The 22,142-nt window shown below is 36.4% G+C and overlaps 1 protein-coding gene across 4 annotated transcripts in view; it reads right to left on the bottom strand.

Moving 5' to 3' along the window:
- MOB1B (MOB kinase activator 1B) overlaps nt 1–22,142 on the bottom strand; it is a 58,131-nt gene that overhangs the window by 13,482 nt on the left and 22,507 nt on the right. For all 4 annotated transcript variants that reach the window (XM_077848304.1, XM_077848303.1, XM_077848305.1 and 1 more), the window contains 2 exons: nt 10,115–10,281; nt 5,296–5,389 (listed from right to left, as the gene is read on the bottom strand). In XM_077848304.1, the coding sequence (XP_077704430.1) occupies nt 5,296–5,389; nt 10,115–10,281 (261 nt within the window). The remainder of the gene's footprint in view (nt 1–5,295; nt 5,390–10,114; nt 10,282–22,142) is intronic.

The raw sequence follows: 22,142 nt of genomic DNA, 5'->3' as shown, positions 1-22,142 counted from the left end.
AACTCATTTTTTTGTAAGCTTTTCTTTAGATACTGTATTTATATTTTAGAATCATACATTGCCATAGTAGAAAATCTAGCTAACTTCCTACTTTGCTTCTCTGATAACCTTCTTTAACCTTTATGGTTGTTTTTCTCCTTCAAAAAACATATCTCCTTATGCAATACAATTCTTTTAATTTGAGACTTTAAATTTTGGATTAAGGAGAGAGAATTAATATGGAAGCTCCAAAGTAAGATGTATGAAGAGGAGAATGAGTCAATATCTGAGTACATTTGGTTGAAGAGTTAAATAATGTCTTTAAAGAAAAATGGCAGGGCACCTGGGTGGCTCAAGTGGTTGAGCATCTGCCTTTGGCTTGTGTCGTGATCCCGGTATCCTGGGATCGAGTTCTACATCAGGCTCCCTGTGAGGAGCCTGCTTCTCCCTCTGCCTATGTCTCTGCCTCTATGTCTCTCATGAATAAAAACAGAAAATCTTAAAAAAAAAAAAAAAAAAAAAAAAAGGAAAGAAGAAGGAAGGAAGGAAGGAGGAAGGAAGGAAGGAGAGAGAAGAATAAAGAAGAAGAAGGAAGAAGAAGAAGGAAGAAGAAGAAGGAAGAAGAAGAAGAAGAAGGAAGAAGAAGAAGGAAGAAGAAGAAGAAGGAAGAAGAAGAAGAAGGAAGAAGAAGAAGAAGGAAGAAGAAGAAGGAAGAAGAAGAAAGAAGAAGAAGAAAGAAGAAGAAAGAAGAAAGAAGAAAGAAGAAGAAGAAAAAAAGATGGCAACCCAAATAAAGATACCTATAGGATTTGGGTATTAACAGAACACTATCCTTTGATATAAACATTTAATGTACACCTACCACATGAAAAATACTTTATCAAAGAATACTGTTCTTGATCAATGGACACTAAAATGAAAGATACTTTCCATATTGTATCATACAGGAAAACAGACTGGAGAGAGGCTTGTAAATGAGTAGCTAACAGTTTAACAAAAATGGTAATAGACTTATACACACCCCACACCCACACACAAAAACAACTTGATTTTTAAGATAAGAAATAAGCAGGCAGCCCTGGTGGCTCAGCGGTTTAGAGCCGCCTTCAGCCCAGGGTGTGATCCTGGAGACCTGGGATTGAGTCCCACATCAGGCTCCCTGAATGGAGCCTGCTTCTCCCTCTGCCTATGTCTCTGTGTCTCTGCCTCTCTCTCTCTCTCTCTGTCTCTCGTGAATAAATAAATAAAATCTTAAAAAAAAAAAAAGAAATAAGCACACAGCTGAAACTCCAAAGCATAAAAATCTCTAAAACTACCATTTTGTTTTTTAGTTTCCAAAAGATTACTTCTACCACTTTGAATCAATTTTGTTGTTCTAACCTTGTTGCAGTCTGAACTGACAAAATGATAGGTCAGTGAGTCTAACAAAAAAGGTGAAAGAAAATATAACGGAAAAAATACAGAGTACTTTAAATGATGAAAATTATCTTGAAATCGGTTAAATAAGGAAGCTTTCCATTCTTACACCTAAACAATAAACCTAAACACAATACACCTGAAAAAACATTCTAACAGCACGTCTTACTGCCAACCCTGGGCAACAGGACTGACTGTCAAGTCTACTTTGAAGGTCTCCAAAAGGAGATTCCCCAACATTTGGCATTCTGTTCCACTGTTTAATCACTCTCACAGTCAAGAGATTCTTCCTAAATTAAAGCTAAAATCCTGAGGGAGACTTAAGTTTGTTCTCGTTCTAGGAGACAGAGACCACAAATGGTGGAACTTTTAGCATCATTATTCTTCACTTAAAGACAGGGATTCATCCATGTTTTCTCCCACATATTAAGAAATCTTAACATTTTTGCCTTCCATCCCAATCATATTTTTCATTTTGTTAGTGATAAGGTGTTACATATTCATTTTTAAATGCAGAAATCAAAAGCAGACACAGTTGACCTAAAAATCATTTCCAATATTCTGAAGCTTTTTAAAACATACTTTGAATATGCTAGTGTTTTTTGAGAAATAAAACTACATACTGCTTATACTTCTACAGTCTAGAACTATGATTTCCTGATCCCTTTTTTTTCTTTTTTCATGTTTCTACTTAAGTGACTTCATCCTGTAACTCTATTTTACCCATATTGATTTTTTTATTCCATTTTGACAGATCATTCTCTTCGAAATGTATTTCTGTCATCATGGTATGAACGGCAAAATATTCATCATTTCTTGGTTAATAATAACAAAAAATAACTGACAAAATCCTCTGAGCCATCACTTAATAACACCCTGCACAGAGCCTATACTAAGCTACTAACAAATGCCTCTCCTTGGTAAATCCCAAGCATCATCTGCTAACAACAGCAAAGCACAATGACCACTGCATCTTGTCAGCCCTAATAATGGACAAAACTTAAGATTCTCAAAATAAAAAAAGGAAGGAAGGGAGGGAGGGTAAGTAGGAGAGGAGGGAAGAAGGGAAGGAAAGAAAGAATAAAAGGATGAAAGAAGAAAAGAAAGATCATTTTTTGTTTTTGTAGTATCGAGAGCCTGCATCTGTCACTTTGAAGAATTATGTATATTCTTCCTAACTAGCCATTTAGTTAAGGTTTCTGTGGGGAAAGTGATCACAGCAGTATTCTAAGTGGCAGTAATCCTCCCTAGTTCACAGGAACAGGATATTGGTATAATATCAGAAAACCTCACAATAAAATACTAGTCAATTTCAAAGGGGTGGGGAATGACAAATTTGAAATAAAGAAACCTTGCAGATGCTAAGATGATAAAGTAATCAGGGTTAGCATCACCAATGATGCGATGGCTGACATTATATGCCCCTTGATATGATTCACTGAGAAAAAAATTATGGTGTCCTGTCAAGAATGCATAGCCTAAATGTGGTCATAAGGAAACAGCAGACAGACTAGACTCTGCAGGGGTTCCCAAGATCACCCCCAGGTATGATGATCTGCTAAGAGGTCTCACACAACTCAGCACACAGTTGTACTCAGAGCTATGATTTATTATAGTGAAAGAACACAAACCAAAATCAGCAAAAAGAAAAAACAAATGAAGCAAAATTCAGAGAAAATCAAGCACAAGTTTCCAAGAGTCTTTTCCCAGTGGAGTCACAGGGCCACACTTAAATTCCTCCAAGACTCAGTTATGGTAACACATGTTAAATAATGTCTAGCTAGTAAGCTCATCAGAGACTCAATGTCCAGGTTATATTTATTGAGGATGGTCAAGTAGGCATCTTCTGGGTGCAGGCACCTAATAAAATTCTAGATTCCCAGAAGGAAAGCATTAACTATACTGTCTGTACAAAGAGTTTAAGCACTATGAGCCAGTCTTAACAGTTAGGAAGGTGGGAACTCTTCTGAAAACCAAGTTCCCAGTTGCTATCCATGGATCAGTTTTGAATATAGGCCTTTCAAGAGGTCTGCTTTGTTAACTCTTTTCTATATAAAGGGCAATACCAGAAAAAGATTGAGGAATTATTTCAAACTGAAGGTACCTGAAGACGTAAGTCAAATAAATGCAATACATATTCCTAGATAGGATCCTGGATCCTGGACCAAAAAGGGAAAACTAAGATACTGTTGAAGCAGTAATGAAATGTGAATGGGGTCTGTGGACTGGAAGGAGTGACTTGGAGGGTTTTGTATACTGGTTATGTAGAAGAGTACCCTTGCTTTTGGGAAATCCATGGTTGAATATGAAGGGGTAAAGAGGCCTTACTGTCTACAATTTGCTCAAAAGGTTCAGAAAAAAATACTGTTAAGGAGTATACACACAGAGTAGGTGACAAAGCAAATACAGTAAAATGTTAATAACTGGGCAATCTGTTGTGAAAGAGATATGGGAGTTCCTTGTGCTCTCTGGCAACTTTTCTGTACACTTAAAATTATTATAAGTTTCAAAGTTTGAAATAGTCTGAAAATAAGTTCTTTCAGACAAATTACCTTAAGAAATATTCAAATCATATTCTTTTCAACATCTTTGATGATGGCAAACTTTCAGGCCTCTTTAAAAGAACTGGATTCCAAGAAACATCTAAACTCGTTTGGAATTAATTTGAAAGACAAGGCAGACAACTCCAACTAGGTAATACTTTGCTCAATAGGTGAATTGGTTTAAAAAAAAAAAAAAAAAGTAAAGTAGGACTATGAAGTACTAAAACTGCATCTCCTGGGTAGTTAGCAATCTGACTCTGACACTCCAATTTATAAGTCACCAAAAGTATTCTACAATAATTGATTAGCAAACTAAGGTCACAACTTATAATGATAACACTCCTAAGCATGAGTAAGTTTGGGCAGTGTTGTTTTGGTTTGATATTTCTATCTTGAATGTAATGGGGGTATAGGATATACTTTATAAAAAAGCACTAAAAAATTAAAACTTCCCTGTCTTTATGTCTTATAAGTATCAATTAATATTTCTTATAATAAAATAATATTTTGTTATTATTGTATGTAGCAAGTAAGAGTAGTGGCACTACAATCAAAGAGACATGGATTTCAATACTGGTTCTGCCTACTTACAGATAATAATAGGTCCTTGGACATGTTACTTAACTTTCTCAGTCTCCATTTCTTTTCTTACCTCATAAGGTTGCTATATGAAATAAAAGATGAAATGCATGAAAGGCTTAACATTTTAGGTGAACACTAAATAAATTGCACCAGTCATTGTTATTATCAGCCATAAAAATAATAAAATCCAGTTTCAAAAATTTATTGATCCAAGCAAACATTTACCAAGTGCTAACTAGGTGGCAGGCACTGTTCTTACATCAAAGGGGATTTAAATGAAGAAGGAATCTAATAAGTTAAATAAGACACGTGTAAATAGTAGTACTATAACAAAGAAGTGTAATCACAATGACAAAGAAGCTAAATAGACCAAATTTAGTCTGAAAAAATCAAAAAGTTTCATAAACAAGGAAACATTTGATGTGGGCCGTGCAGATGGGTAAGATTTCTTGAAATATTACCAAAAAATGATTGGAGGGAGATGGGAAGAAAAGAAAAGTATCCAAGAGAATAATGGAATGTGCAGGTTTTCAGAGTGTAAATAATGGAGGAAATAAGCATTTCCAGTAATCTAGTTTGGATTGACCAGAGGAGATTCATAAGCAAACTTATACTAGGAGGGCAATAAAGCTTGGGCTAAGAAATCTGGACTTTAATATATCAGTCATTAGTGAACCACTGACGGAGATCCTAAGTAGAGAAATTATATGGTCAAAAACTTCTTATCTAAGAATTTTTAAGAAAAAACGAGAATTAATCATGAACCGTGTCTTACTTTGGGCCAGCTGACATCACTGGACAACTTTCCTCTGTACAGAAATCTGTGATTGTTCCATAAAGCATATTAATCTGATTGAAGAAATCCACAGCTGCAAAGTAAAATATCAGTTATGAGTAAAAAATTAAATTTTAATTTTACTCAAGCAGAATCCTAGATTTATCAGTGTTCTTTCTTCTACAAAGAAGAGATGAAAAGTATACACAGGAATTACAATATTTGGCTACTCTGAAATTAGGGGCTCTGTTTATTAAGTGACTCCCTTAAGAGGGTTAAAAAAAAAAAAAGCACAGCGTGGGAGAAATCCTTTGCAACACATATAACCAACAAAAATTTGGGGGCACCTGGGTGGTTCAGTCAGTTAAGCAGCCAATTCTTGATTTCAGTTCAGGTCATGATCTCAGAGTTGTAAGATGGAACCCCACATCAATGTGGAGTCTGCTTAAGATTCTCTCTCTCTTTCTCTGTCTCTCGGGCAGCACCGATGGCCCAGCGATTTGGCGCTGCCTTTGGCTTGGGGTGTGATCCTGGAAACCCGGGATCAAGTACCACGTCGGGCTCCCTGCATGGAGCCTGCTTCGCTCCCTCTCCCTCTGCCTGTGTCTCTGCCTCTCTTTCTGCCTCTCTTTCTCTGTCTTGTCATGAATAAATAAAATCTTAAAAAAAAAAAAAAAAAAGATTCTCTCTCTTTCTCTCCCTCCCTCCACCTCCACATACACACCCTCGCTCATATGCTTTCTCTCAAAAAAAATTTTTTTGTATTCAGAATATATATAAAGAATTCCTATGGATCAAAAAGAAAAAGACAACATAGTAGAAAAATGTGAGACAGTTTTTTTTTTCTTTAATTTATTTATTCCTGAGAGAAAGAGACAGAGAGAGAGAGAGAGTCAGAGACACAGGCAGAGGGAGAAGCAGGCTCCATGCAGGGCGCCCGACGTGGGACTCAATCCCGGGTCTCCAGGATCAGGCCCTGGGCTGAAGATGGCGCTAAACCGCTGAGCCACCCGGGCTGCCCTGTGAGACAGTTTTGAACCAGCACTTAACAAAAGAAGTTTCCAAATGGTCAAAAGCACATGAAAAGACATTGGCAATCATGGAATTACACATTTCAGTGATAGTGGGATGCCATTCCATAGCCATCAAAAAAGTTAAAATGTATTTGAAATACAAAGCTAAGAATATCCAACATATTCTAAAAGAACAAGATGAACATTAAAATTTATAAAGCACAATGAAGAAAACACTGTGGTCTTAGTAGACCAATGGAACAGAATGGAGACCAGAAACAGGTGAGTTTAGAATAAACAGCAATCACAGAAGCATATTAGTTTCAGGTGTACAATACAGTGATTCAATAATTTTAAACATTATTCAGTGCTTATCACATAAGATGTACTCTTAATCCTCTGCTTATTTCACCCCTCCCCCAACCCACCTCCAGAAATATATATATATATATATATATATTTTTTTTTTTTTTTTTTTTTTTTTAAAGATCTTATTTATTGGGATCCCTGGGTGGCGCAGCGGTTTGGCGCCTGCCTTTGGCCCAGGGCGCGATCCTGGAGACCCGGGATCGAATCCCACGTCGGGCTCCCGATGCATGGAGCCTGCTTCTCCCTCTGCCTATGTCTCTGGCCTCTCTCTCTCTCGCTCTCTATCATAAATAAATAAAAACTAAAAAAAAAAAAAGATCTTATTTATTTATTTGAGAGTGAGAGACATAGTACAAACATGAGCAGGAGGAACAGTAGAGGGAGAGGCAGAAGCAGAGGGAAGCAGGGAGTCTGATGCAGGGCTGATTCCAGGACCCTGGGATCATGACCTGAGCTGAAGGCAGAGGCTTAACTGAGCCACCCAGGCGCCCCCACAAATATATTTCTTAAGAAGAATACAAAAAGGACTAATTGTAAAGTAGAGCTTTCTATGTTTCACTGGATTTACTCCTAGGTTTTTTATATTTTTGATGCTATTTATAATTTTTATATTGACTCCACTAGCAATCTTATTAAATTTACTTATCAGTAATAATAATCTTGGGATAGTAATAACAATCCTAATATTTTTGTTTTCAACATTCATTTATATTGACTATGAATGAATATGCTTTCTTCCAAGAGAAATTAAGAACACAATCCCACTGGGGCACCTGGGGGGCTCAAGTCAATTAAGCATCTGACTCTTGATTTAAGCTCAGGTCATAATCTCACAGTGGTGAGATCGAGCACCACACCAGGCTCTGCCCTGGGCATGGAGCCTGCTTAAGATTCTTTCTCCTCCTCTCCTGCCCCATCCTGCTCACGTGAAAAAAAGAAAACAATCTCACTTATCATTGCACCAAAAATAATAACATGCCTAGGAATAAACCTAACCAAAGAGGTGAAAAACCTATACTCTGAAAACTATAAAATTGATGAAAGAAATTAAAGATGACATAAAGTAACAGGAATGTCTTGGAAGGATATGGATTGGAAGAATAAATATTGTTAACATGTCTATGCTACCTCAGATCAATTTAGAGATTTAATGTGATCAAAATACCAGAGAACTAGAACAAACAATCCAAAAATCTGTATGGAACCACAAAAGATCCTGAATAGCCAAAGTTATCTTAAAAAAGAAAAGCAAAGCTGGACATATCACACTTCCAGACTTTAAGGTGTATTACAAAGCTGTAGTAATCAAAACACTATGGTACTTGCACCAAAATAGACGCATGGATCCATAGAACAGAAGAGGAAACCCAGAAATAACTACACAATTATATGGTCAATTAATCTCTGATGAAGCAGGAAAGGATATGCAACGGGAAAAAGATAGTCTTTTCAACAAATGGTACTGGGAAAACTAGTCAGCTGCGTGCAAAAGAATGAAACTGAACCACTTTCTTACACCAAAAACAAAAGAAACTCAAAATGGATTAAAGACCTAAATATAAGACATGAAACCATAAAAATCCTAGAAGACAGCACAGGCAGTAATGTCTCTGACTTAGAGGAGAGCCACATTTTTCTAAATATGTCTCCTGAGGCAAGTGAAATAAAAAAAATAAATAAATAAACTAATGGAACTACAACAAAAGAAACAGCTTCTACACAGCAAAGAAAACCATCAACAAACTAATAGGCAACTACTGAATGGGAGAACATATTTGCAAATGCCATATCTGATAAAGGATTTGTATCCAAAATATATAAAGAACTAAAAAATTCAACATCCAAAATATAAATAATCCAATTAAAAATTGGGCAAAACACATGAACAGACATTTCTACAAAGACATATAGATGGACAACAGACACGTGAAAAGATGTTCATCATCACTTATCACCAGGGAAAGACAAAACTACAATAATCATCTCATACCTGTCAAAATGGCTAAAATCAACAAGAAACAACAGCTGTTGGCGAGGATGTGGAGAAAAGGAACCCTCATGCACTGCTGGTGGGAAGGCAAACTGACATAGCCACTGGAAGACAGTAAGGAGGCTCCTCAAAAAACTAAAAATAGAATTACCATATGGTCCAGTAATTCCACTACTGAATATTTACCCAAAGTATACAGAAATACTAATTTGAAAAGATATATGCACCCCTATGTTTATTGCTGCATTATTTACAAAAGCCAAAATAAGGAAGCAACCCAAGTGTCCATTCAAAAATGAATGGATGAAGAAGACATGGTGTGTGTACATGTATTTCATTATATATATAATGAGATACTACTCAGCCACAAAAAAGAATGAAATCTTACTACCTGCAACATGGACGTATCTACAGAGTATAATGTTAAGTGAAATAAGCCAAAGACAGACAAATACCATATGGTTTCACTCATATATGGAATTTAAGAACTGAAATCAAAGAAAAGAGACAAACCAAGAAACAGACTCTTAAACTATAGATAACAAACTAGTGGTTGCCAAAGAGGAAGCAGTGGTGGAGGATGGAACAGGTGAAGGGCATTAAGAGTACACTTATCCTGATGATCAGTGGGTAATGTACAGAATTAGTGGAACACTCTATTGTACATCTGAAACTAATATAACACTGTATGTTAACTACACTGGATTTAAAATTTTTTTAAAAGTCTGCCCGAAAATACAAGAGTATCTCATAAATGTATTTTACTAATTTCATAAGATCACTATCAAACTGCCTTAAAAAAAAAAGCATAATACAGACAAATAACTGAGTATGCTACTAAAAGAGGCAATTTAGTATAGTGGCTAAAATGTAGATTCTACTTGTCATGATAAGCAACAAGTGATATATGGAGTGCTGAATCACTATACTGTATACTTGAAACTAATACAACGCTGTATGTTAACTGGAATTAAAATTAAAACTTAAAAAAGAAGTGTAGTCTCTAAAATTCTAAAATATATTTAAGCCCAGGTTCTATTATTTGATAGCTGTATGACCTAGGCAAATAACTAATCTTTCTGTCTCACCTTATCTATATTAAACTGAAATAATAATAGTAACTACATCACGAGGCTATAAAGATGAAATAAAAATAATCCATATAGAAAGGATAATAGACATAGAATTAGTGTTCCGTAAATATTAATTGCTGCTGTTATTTTTTTTCCACTGAAGATGGTAAATCTATGCTTTGTATTATAAGGGGAGATAAAGATGTCATAAAATTCCATATTCACAAATAAAATAAAGGCTAAAGTGGATTGAAGTATCACTATACTGTGACATTAGGTTGCTAACTAGATCCCTGAACAGACAACAACCCAACACTCACCTACAATGAGGCTACTAACCTAATGTAAAGTCTACTGAGACACAGGCTACTTACTGTTCACTGCAACCCATTCATTTAGATCTTCCCCTTCAGGAAGCATGACAGCCATCCGGAGATTGCCACTACCAAGTGTAGCTTCTGCATGCTTTAAGAGCTCATATTGGTGAGAACCCTCTGGAATGTTCTTCTTTGGTTTAAACGTTTTAGAGGAGCGGCTACCACTATAAATAGAAGAGGAAAAAAAAGAACCTCAGTATTTAAGGCATGACTTTCAACAAAATATACTCTATTGTACTACTGAATAAAATAACATTGAGGTGATCCTAAAGTCTACAAATAAATAGACCTAAACTGTACTGGCTGCATTAAATCCCAGCAAAATAACTGTTAGAGCCACAATTTTGATACCCAAAACTTCTACAAACCTTCTTTACATTCCCTAAGGCAACTCCTAAAGAGAAAAATAATTTCTAGCTATAATTAATCCAGTTTTTCACAATAAATTAATGACTCGGGGGCAGCCCCAGTGGCTCAGCAGTTTAGCGCCACCTTTGGTCCAGGGCATGATCCCAGAGATCAGGGATCGAGTCCCATGTGGGGCTCCCTGCATGGAGCCCGCTTCTCCCTCTGCCTGTGTCTCTGCCTCTCTCTCTCTCTCTCTCTCTCTCTCTCTCTCTCTGTGTGACTATCATAAATAAATAAAAATTTAAAAATAAATAAATAAAAAATAAAATTAATGACTCAGGATTATAGGTTGTAATCAATAAAAACAAAAAGTACTTCTGTGATTGTTTTTGGTCATTTCATTCCTTTTCACCTCTATTTTAAGTCTCTCATCCTACTACAAATAATTTATTTACTTCATTAAAGATACAGTTTTATGTCAATAAAACACAAAAATCCTAGACTGAGAAAGAGAAGTTACATGTTCTGTTCAATTATAGGAAGCATCAGCAATCTTAATCAAGAATTCCACAGATGCAGATAAATAGCTAGACATTAATAAGGTTGACTTACTCAAATTTCTGAATTTGTGTGGATACATACGTGCATTTTTTATTTTTTTACGTGCATTTTTTAAATGGATCAAATGAAACTAGTCTTAGAAAAGGTCTTAAGAGTTTTTAAGAGGTGGATTCTTCTGCTAATGCTATCAAATTCTTATCAACTGTATTATATCCCAGTCATCCCTTCTCAACACTTCCCTCTTCTCTTCATATAAAAAGGAACAGTTAAGAAAGAATGAATTAGACAAGGCTGGGTAAGTGGAAAGTCTGTAAAGTTTAATGTTACTAAATCCATATCACCAAAACATTCAGACATGTGAACTTATGAATATGAAAGGGGAATTCCAAAAAGAACACATGAAAATAGTTAATATTCTCCAAGCTCTCCACAGCTTTTCACTTACTACCCTCTTCTCCCAAGCTTACCCCCGTGATCTCTCCTGTTTTCCCCAAGATAAAGGGTACTTCTCAATGCTGCTTACATATTATAGTCATCTGATGCGCTTTCAAAAAGTACTGAGGATTCCTGAGAGAATCTACCAGTCAACCCAAATATCCAATTCAAATTACAAGTATTTTTCATTCTAAGGCAATGGCATTCTCCTTTACACCGAAGTCTCTCCTCAGGTGTTCAGTTGGAGTAAACTGAGGTTCCTCAACTCTAACACTGCCTCCTCTCCCTGCCAGTATTTTTACTTAACAAGGTAAAAGCCCCAATCAGACATTACTACTCTGCTTAAAACCACTCAGTGGTTTTCCAGTGATCTCAGATCAAATCCAAATGTCAAACATTAGACACAGGCCCAGGACCAATACTAGAGTGCAGAAACTCTTCTTCAGTTTAACCAGATGATGCTTTAAACACCACAAAGAAGTTTTAAAAATTACACTTTGGGTTTTTTTGGTGCTTTTGCTATATCAAGGCTCAGGTGATCTAATCCTAATTGTGAAGCTAGACTGGAAATTAAAAAAAAAAAGGTTCTATTTCTCATTTTGCTATTTTCTTATGTTACTTAGGAAACCACAAATTATCATCTATTCACTTTATTTTGTTTTTTGAAAGCCTGGAAAATAACTTTTTACAAAAGGGTACAATTTAAGAGATGAGATAATGTTTATAAAATGATTTTAGTTCCTTGCAAATTGTGGACTCCCTTCTCTGTTTCTTTTCACATACATTCAACTTCCAAAATGTTCCTAAGCCCTTTAATTTTCTTTCTCTCTGACCCTTCTGCTTTATTCAGGCAGAATAACCATTTCAACATATATGTTTAAAATATTCTTTTTAAAGACCATATTCAGCTTTTTCAACTGCTACCTGAAACTTTTACCAGTATCCACCCTACCCTGGAAGAGGTGATCAATATTGCCCCCCATTCCTAGGTCAAAAGACCAACTGACAGAGTCCTCAAGTTGAAAAGAACAAATATGAAAGCATATACACAAAAGTCCTCATCAACAAGTACAAATTCTTATAATAACAATGTAAGGCCAAATGCATATATCTCACAAGGCATTTTAAGACATTTGATGCAAATATTCACAAACATTTTCTTTTTTTTTTTTTAAGATTTTATTTATTTATTCATGAGATACACACAGAGAGAGATAGAGAGAGGCAGAGACACAGGCAGAGGGAGAAGCAGGCTGCATTCAGGGAACCCGACGCGGGACTTGATCTCAGGTCTCCAGGATCATGCTCTGGGCTGAAGGCGGCGCTAAACCGCTGAGCCATCCAGGCTGCCCCACAAACATTTTCAATAACAAAAAGTATGTTGTCCTCCCACCCCATCATCTGTTTCCAGAAGAAATCTGTGTATCAGGAGAATCTCAGGAGAAATATCTTGTGTATCCTTCCAGAGAGATACATTTCTATGTCTAAATAAGCATAAGAATGCTTGGGCCTGTTTTGTTTTTACACAATTGTTGCATGCTATAGTATACTCGTATGTATTTTTCACTTAATATATCCAGGAGATGGCTGTATATTAAGATAGAAATAGATCTAACTTATTCTTTTTAAGAATGATTAGGTGCCCAGAATGACTGGCTACCTGGGTGGCTCAGTGGTTGAGCGTCTACCTTTGGCTCAGGTTATGATCCTAGAGTCCTGAGATGGAGCCCCTGCTTCTCCCCTCTCTGCCTATGTCTCTGCCTCTCTGTGTCTCTCATGAATGAATAAATAAAATCTTAAAAAAAAAAAAAAAAAAAAAGAATGACTAGGACTTCCTCATATAAGTGTATAATATAGTATAATATATGTATATTTTTAAGATTCTATTTATTTGTTTATTTGAGAGAGACAGAGAGGATGAGCAGAGAGGAGGGGCAGAGGGAGAAGCAGGCTCCCCATGAGCAAGGAATCTGATTGGAGCTTGATCCCAAGACCCTGGGATCTGCCTCTCTCATGAATAAATAAAATCTTTAAAAAAAGAAAAAATCTCCCTTATAACTAGTCTTCCAATTTGATCTACCTTTTGTAAATTTGAACGGCATTATTTATTTCCTCTTTGAGAACCTAAAGAATAGATTAGCCCCCATAGTGACACCTAGGTTAGTTCCCACAAACCATTATTTCCTACCATCTCAACACTGTCACATCTATCATTACCCTTAATTTTTAACTTTTTTGTCCAATCGAACTATGAATGAGGTTGATACTTTCAAATTTGGACAGGAGAATCTTAAGGCTAAAGGAATTGGGGCAGGGAGGAGATATATAGAGAACTCAAAACAGGGGCACTGGTAAAGGTTAGAAAATAGGTATCTGTATATTTTGACACTGGAGAATGTCAATTATCTTGGACAAGTTATTAGCATTACGAAGCCTCAGTTTCCTCATCTATAAAATGGGAATAATAATATTCTACCTTACTACTGAACTCTGTGGTAAAAACTATACTAATATTAATTCTCTTTGCTCCACCCCTAGGTACCAATCTGTTATTTGTATCAGTAGCTCCTTCCATAGGTCTAATCCAATACTAAAGATCAGGTACTTGATAAATACCTGTTAATTGACAGTTCCAGTGAACTTCAGGCTAAGAACTCCTACATCTGGATAGCAATGATGATGATTAATATCAACTAGCATTTACTGCAGGTTTTGTGCTCAGAAGTATTTTACATGCAATATCTCATTTAATCTTCTTAATTCTATTATGTAAGGCTATTATTTTATTTTATGGATAACAAAACTGAGGCTTAAGGTACTTATGTAATTGGCTCAAGATTATAAGAGTGTAATGAGCCAGAATTTAAGTCTGGGATTTAAATCTTTAAAGTCCATTCTTGTACCTGCTACCCAAGACTACATGATGCTTCCATTATCTTCTATCCAATTATTTCAAACAACTTTCTTCCTAAATCAGCACAGTTTAATCAAGCCACTTATGGAACACAAAACTAATTCACACTGAGAGAGTTATCACTTAGGCACATTTTTAAAACAATCTTCAAACTACTTAATTCCATTTCCTCCTCATACTTATTCTAATTTATATGAATACTTAGAACTCCCATTAAGGAAAAATAAGGGGATCCCTGAGTGGCTCAGCGGTTTAGCGGTTTAGCGTCTGCCTTCGGCCTAGGGCATGGTCCTGGAGTCCCTGGATCGAGTCCCACATCGGGCTCCCTACGTGGAGCCTGCTCCTCCCTCTGCCTGTGTCTCTGCCTCTGTTTATGTCTCTCGTGAATAAATAAAATCTTAAAAAAAAAAAAAAAAAAAAAAAAGGGAAAATAAAACCCTGCCAGATAGCAATTTCTCCTAAAGGTTGCCAAACATACCAATGCTTTCAGAAAGACAGATATGTACCAGCAAAAAAAAATGTTAGAAATTACCAAAATCAAGTAGAGCATGTTCTAAAAATAAAGCTATAGGCTAAAAGACAATCTTCATTCAAGAAAGTTAACAATGTGAACAAACATAAATAATTACATTTCTGCCTAACCCTAACATTCTTTTTTTTTAAAAGATTCATTTATTTATTTTGGAGAGCAAGACAGGGCATGCACACAAGCAGGGGGAGGGGCAGAGGGAGAGAGAGAATCTCAAGCAGGCTCTGTGAGCAGCACTGGAGCCCTACACAGGGCTGATTCCAGGACCTCCCAGGTCATGACCTGAGCCAAAACCAACTGACACATTCAACTGACTGACTGAGTCACCCAGGTGCCCCATGCCTAACAGTCTTTCTAAGTGACTAGTATGAGTGGTACTATTGCTATCATTAATGTTAGAGAGTAAAAATCCTTAACATTGCTAGAAAGAAAGAAAGCTAACAGCAGACCAGAAATTGAGGAATTCTGGTAAGATTAAAAAGCTGATGAGAAGAAAAAAAAAAAAAAAGCTGATGAGAATATACCTGAAACTAGGAGGATATTATATATCATTTATACTTCAGTAAAAAAAATAGATTTAAAAAAATGTTGATGAGATACAGTGACAGAGAAGCCTAGAAAACCTAGCCTAGAAAATGCCCAGTGATACCTCCTATAACAAGAGTGAATCCTGAAAATACTATGCTAGTGAAAAGAACCCAGACACAAAATATCATATTTTGTATCATATATTGTATGGCTCCATTAATTATTTAAGATTTTATTTATTTATTTATTAGACACAGAGAGAGAGAGGCAGAGGCATAGGAAGAGGATGAAGCAGGCTCCCTGTCATGAGCCCAATGTGGGACACGATCCCAGGACCCCGGGATCATGCCCTGAGCCAAAGGCAGATGCTAAACCACTGAGCCACCCAGGTGTCCCTGTATGACTTCATTTATATGAAATGTCCAGAATAGATAAATCTACAGAGACAGAAAATAGGGGCTGGAGAGGAAGAAATATAAGAGTGACTACTAATGATACATGTTTTTTTCTGGGGTATGACGAAAATGTTCTGGGATTAGATAGTTGCGATGGCTGTACAACTTTATTAGTATACAAAAATCCACTAAATTGTATAGTTTAAAGGATGAGTTTTATGGTGTGTGAATTACAGTTCCATTTTTTAAAAATAATCTTTATTATTAAAAAATAATGCTTCTCATCACCTCAATAAGTCAGTTTCTTTCATCCATTTATCCACTCTTGCATTCTGTCTTCCAAAGAACATATTCGGACCACCATCTATATTGTAAGTAGCACTGTTTTAAGCCCTGAGATGTAACTTTGAACAAGAAAGACCCTACTCTCAAGGTGGGAATAGAAAGAAGAAAGATTTCAATATTTGGAGGTAGAACCAACAAGATTCACTTTTGGATTTCATGATTTATGGAGAATGGTGAAGAATCAAGGAGGATTCCTATGGTTTTTTTTTTTTGTCTCAAGTAGGTAGAAGATGGGTCATTTATTGAGACAGGTTTGGGGAGATGAGTTTTAGACATGTTAACTTGAGATACCAGACATTCAAATGGATATGTTAGGTAGGCAGTTGTATTTATAAGACTCAGGCTCAGAGGAAAGATCAGACTAAAGATAACTAATAATTTTGATATCTTCACTGGTTAGCACAGTGTCAAAAGATACTCTAGTATATTAGTAAATGAGTATTTTATAAGCTGTGAGATGTCCTATAGTAGTAAAAAAAAAAATTGTTTATGATTTAGCCCAGGGCTTCCAAAACATCTTTAGTCATGGGAACTTTTTTTCCATATTTTAACATCTTGCTCTTTAACACATTATTAGGGAATATTTCACCAGTATATTAACCTGCTAACTGGGATGCCTCTCAGTATAGAGCAGATTCACAACACCTACAACTTTACAAAGTATAATTCAGTGACTTCATATAAGACCAAGCAGATGGTTGGTCAAGTCACTATTTAATGCCCCATAACATTTTATAATGTAATCCTTAGAAAATAATAAAGCACTTCACACACAAAGGCCAGTTAGTTTCTATACCTGTGAAGTGACCTAAGGCATTATCTCAGCTATAGGCAAAGACACTAAAGTTTAATCACTCATCTCCGATCACCCGCTGAGCTTTTGAGTTGTATACAAGCTGCAGTTTCTTTTGCCCAGCACTAAATTCATTGTTCTAGTCAGTAAATAGGTACTGAAACCCCAAGAGATTCTAGGAAGTGCCCAGAGTCAAATGTCTGGGTGATTTCCATGCAACAGCAGTGATTCCATTTTCAGAATCCTATACAATTTGCTGCACTGTTAAAAGGAAGAAACAGAAACTTCCACGTGCAAAGTTCAGAATGAACATCAATCTAGAAACTAAGTTGGCAGTAATTCCAAATATACTGGTATTTCAACCAAGAAACACCTAGAAAGCTTAAATATCACTTCTTGTATAAAATTTTTTCCTAACCTCCCAGGAAAAACTCCGTTCTCTCTTGTGTTTCATTGTAGCCTAAAGTACCTATAAACACCTTATATGTGTATTTTTGTGTTTGTTCTCTTTTAGATAGTACACTGGAGATGACATCACCAATTAGGCAAGACCATTATGACAATTAAATGAGTGAATACATTTAAAGCATCTAAGTTTTAAGGTAGCTATCACATAACATATGCACAGTACAGGAATGGACAGATTTAAATTGTTCAGTGAACAAATGACTATATGTATATGCACATTTACATGCACGTATACATATTTGTACATGTATAAATAAAACACCAATCCTCACTTTATCCTTGTCTTAGTCCATTCAGGCTGCTGTAACAAAATATCACAGATTGGCTTATAAACAACACAAGTTTAGTTCTCACAGTTTCAGGGGTTCAAGATGAGGGTGACAGTATTGTCAGATACTGGTGAAGGCCCTCTTCTGGGTTGCTACCAGCCCACTTCTCACTGTATCTTCATATGTGGAAGGGGCTGGGGGTTTTGTGGAACCTTTTTTCATAAGGGCACTAACCCCAATCATGAGGGTGGAGCTCTCATGACCTAATCACCTCCAAAAGGCCTCATCTACAAATACCATATATCGGGCATTAGGAGTTCAACATATAAATTGGGGGAACACATACAGACCATAGCAATTTTACTTCCACACTTATATTAATCCATAAAGAGTCAGCTCAAAACATTCCCTATTTGTTTACATTTTACACTAGGATGTGAGTTACTCAAGAATATAAATGTCTAAGTCACCCATGAATTCCAAGTACCTAATATAGAGCTTGATACCTAATAAATGTTTATTTATGTTTATTTAATTTTAAATAATGATGTTTAAAGGGGAGAAAAGCTTCTTACTGCAAAGGGAACAACTGCTCCCAATATTAAAGAAAAAAAACTGATCTATAATCTTTATTTGGTACAACAACTCTAAAAGATTTTAATTGCAACAAAAGAAGTAGCAGATGGGGGCACCTGGGTGGCTCAGTGGTTGACTGCCTTTGGCTCAGGATGTGATTCCAGGGTCCTGGGATCGAGTCCCGCATCGGGCTTCTTGCGGGGAGTCTGCTTCTCCCTCTGCCTCTCTCTCTCTCTGTCTCTCATGAATAAATAAATTTTTTAAAATCTTGAAAAAGAAAAGTAGCAGGTGGACTGGGGTTAATTCCTAATCCTGATACCAAAATTTCATTTTCAACCTTGGACCCTTTGTAGTCCTGCTCTACTTAAACCTTGGTTTAAAAACTGGTCAATCAAGGGCAGCCCCAGTGGCGCAGCAGTTTAGTGCCGCCTGCAGCCCAGGGTGTGATCCTGGAGACCCAGGATCCAGTCCCACGTCGGGCTCCCTGCATGGGGCCTGCTTCTCCCTCTGCCTGTATCTCTGCCTCTCTCTCATTCTCTCTGAATGAATGAATGAATGAATGAATGAATGAATGAATGAATCTTTAAATAAATAAATAAAAACTGTCAATCGGGCAGCCTGGGTGGCTTAGCGGCTTAGTGCCGCCTTCAGCCCATGGCGTGCGTGATCCTGGAGACCCAAGACTGAGTCCCACATCAGACTCCCTGCAAGGGGCCTGCTTCTGCCTCTCTCTATGTCTCTCATAAATAAATAAAATCTTTAAAAATTAAAAAAAAACAAAACTGGTCAATCAAAGCAAGACATCTCAGCAATTTTAAACAAGCTTACTCCTCCCCACTGAGGGGAAAGGGAGGGAGGATGTAGTTTTTATACTTTTTTTATTACTGAAATATAACTGACATACACTGTTCTATTAGTTTCAGGTGTACAACATATCAATTCAACAATTCTATATGTTACTCAACAGTTTACCACAATAAGTGTAGTCACCATCTGTCACCATATGTTACTATAAAATTGACTATATTCTCTACACTGTACTTTTCATCTGTGATATATTCATTATATATATATTTAATAACTAAATAGGTTGCTACATCCTCCCCATAGTTTAAAGAATTTAATCATACTTTAAAAGCTAATACGTACTTCCTTGTCATATAGGATTATTTTTTCTTTTTTTTTTTTCCTAAAGCAAAAAGAAGTATGCAGCCTTGGCAGTAATGGAACAATCTTTCTTACTTTTTTTTTTTTGTAAGCTCTATGCCCAATGTGGAGCTTGAACTCACAAACCGAAGATCAAGAGTCACATGCTCTATCAAATGAGCAAGGCATCCCCTGAACAATTTTTATTATATCAGATATAGATCTCAAGTTAACACTTGATTCACCTCCAATTCCTATAGTCTATCATTTGCCTACAAATATAAAGCAGTAAAACAAAAGGATACAGTGCAAAATATAGAAGTCTTGGTCTAATGCCGGGAAATTAAATTCTTATAGTAATGCCAGCCTGACTAGGAAAAAAGAAAAAAAAAAAAAAAAAAAACAGTACAAAGTTAAAATCAGGTAGAAAATAAAATAAAATCAGGTAGAGCCTACTCCTCCTTATCTCATATACTTTTAACTGAACTTTTTTTTTACTGGATGGCTACTTATCCCAAGAGCATTAATTCAAATACCATTTTCAGTAGGCTTCCCTGATAGCCTAAACTGGGTTAAGGAAGCCTTCTCTGTGTTCACACAGGAACTATCACGTGTATCTATTTTCCACTGTACCATGAGTTTCTCAAAAGCAAGAACTATTTCTAAGTCAACACTGTACCTCCAGAGTCTAGCAGAAGGCGGAGGTTAGAACAGATCTTTGCTAAATGTCTGTTGAGCTAAACTGATAAAAGGACTCAGGTCAAAAATGGTACAGTGAGGCACCTGTGTGGCTCAGTGGTTGAGCCTTTGGCTTGGGTCATGATCCCGGGGTCCTGGGATCAGGTCCCGCCTCAGATTCTCTGCAGGGAGCCTGCTTCTCCCTCTGCCTATGTCTCTGCCTCTCTCTGTGTCTCTCATGAATAAATACAATCTTTAAAAAAAAAATGGTAAGGTAAAGCAGTATCTTGGCAACACTTGCTCTATTCATATTCTGGGCTTATAAAAATAGGTTCAGTCTTAACAGGTAAAAGTAGCATAGCACATACTATATTACTACATATGTATAGTGGTATACATATTATAGTGGGGTGGTTTTTTTTTTGTTTTGTTTTAAAGATTTTATTTATTTATTCATGAGAAATAGAGAAAGGGAGAGAGAGGCAGAGACATAGGTAGAGGGAGAAGCAAACTCCCCACAAGGAGCCCGTAGGACTGGATCCTGGCCCCCAGGATCATGACCTGAGCTGAAGGCAGACGCTCAACCACTGAGCCACCCAGGCGTCCCACACATTATGTTTTGAACTAACATTTTGGTAGTCAGTTAACAAATAGAATCATCCAAGCACAAAATTACAGCCTGAGACTGTAGGATTGGATTTACCCTGACACTAACAGTTTAAACTTCAGGGATCCTAAATGTCAGTGTCCTTTCCAAGGTGCTGGGAGGTCCTAACAATGTGTTCCCATGGTCCTAAGTTTTCACAAAAGTTGCAAAAGGTAAGTAATTGCAATTGGTTAAGACTGCTTTCTCTTAAAAAACAAAAACAAAAACAAAACAAAAAAACAAACAAAAAAACTGCTTTTTCTAATTCCTGCTCCATTATACTTCCTCCTGGGCTAATGTGGTATCTGGGTATTTTGCTAAAGGGAGGTTGAGGTGGAGATATATTCAGGTTTCACAGGATATGTATAGTTCTCAATCACTTCCATGTATGATGAAATTATTACCACTCTAAATATAGAATTAACTTCCAGGAGTATCCTACCACCTAAGCACTGCCTTATCTGGTGTCATTTACACTAGTGTGTGGCAACAGAGTCATCTAGATATGAGCTCCACAGAGTATTGGCAAAGACACAGGAATATTATTCTCTCTGTCACCTATGGGAGAAACTTAGTAGAGATATACACAAATTTGACAATAATCTTAAAAATAGTACATGACATTCCCACTAAAATGAGTTATAAACCAGAAACCCTTGAAAGCTATCAATTATACTAATAATAAACACATTTTGATCAGTCATGACTCTTTCTTTCTCCCTTTAGAAGAAAAAGTAAATAATCTTTCTATTCTCTGAATAGCCAACAGTAACCCTATCTCACAAATTGTTGACAAGATGTCAGAAAGTATGCAGCCAAAAAAAATGTTAAGTAAAAATATATTAAGGCATACCAGGTAGTTAATTAATAAAAATGCTATTTTTCTATATTTTGTGATATTCATGGACTTTGCTTTATTAAATATGTAATTTTTTAAATTTATTTTTTATTGGTGTTCAATTTACCAACATACAGAATAACCCCCAGTGCCCGTCACCCATTCACTCCCACCCCCCGCCCTCCTCCCCTTCCACCACCCCTAGTTTGTTTCCCAGAGTCAGGAGTCTTTACGTTCTGTCTCCCTTTCTGATATTTCCCACACATTTCTTCTCCCTTCCCTTCTATTCCCTTTCACTATTATTTATATTCCCCAAATGAATGAGAACATATAATGTTTGTCCTTCTCCGACTGACTTACTTCACTCAGCTTAAATATGTAGTTTATTGTGTTTTTTACTCTAAATATTTACTTAACCACCTAATTTTGTATTCATGATTTTTATTCATTTTCTCAAGGGCTCCCAAATCTCTAGTCTCTCTATCCATTTAAAGGATCACAAAAGATACCAACCGATGGAAAATTAGAAGTTGGCTGATATACTGATTCTCTCAAT

The sequence above is a fragment of the Canis aureus genome, chromosome 14 (assembly GCF_053574225.1).
Source record: "Canis aureus isolate CA01 chromosome 14, VMU_Caureus_v.1.0, whole genome shotgun sequence".
NCBI classification, from domain to species: domain Eukaryota; kingdom Metazoa; phylum Chordata; class Mammalia; order Carnivora; family Canidae; genus Canis; species Canis aureus.
This window is presented reverse-complemented; position numbering and strand designations above follow the sequence as displayed.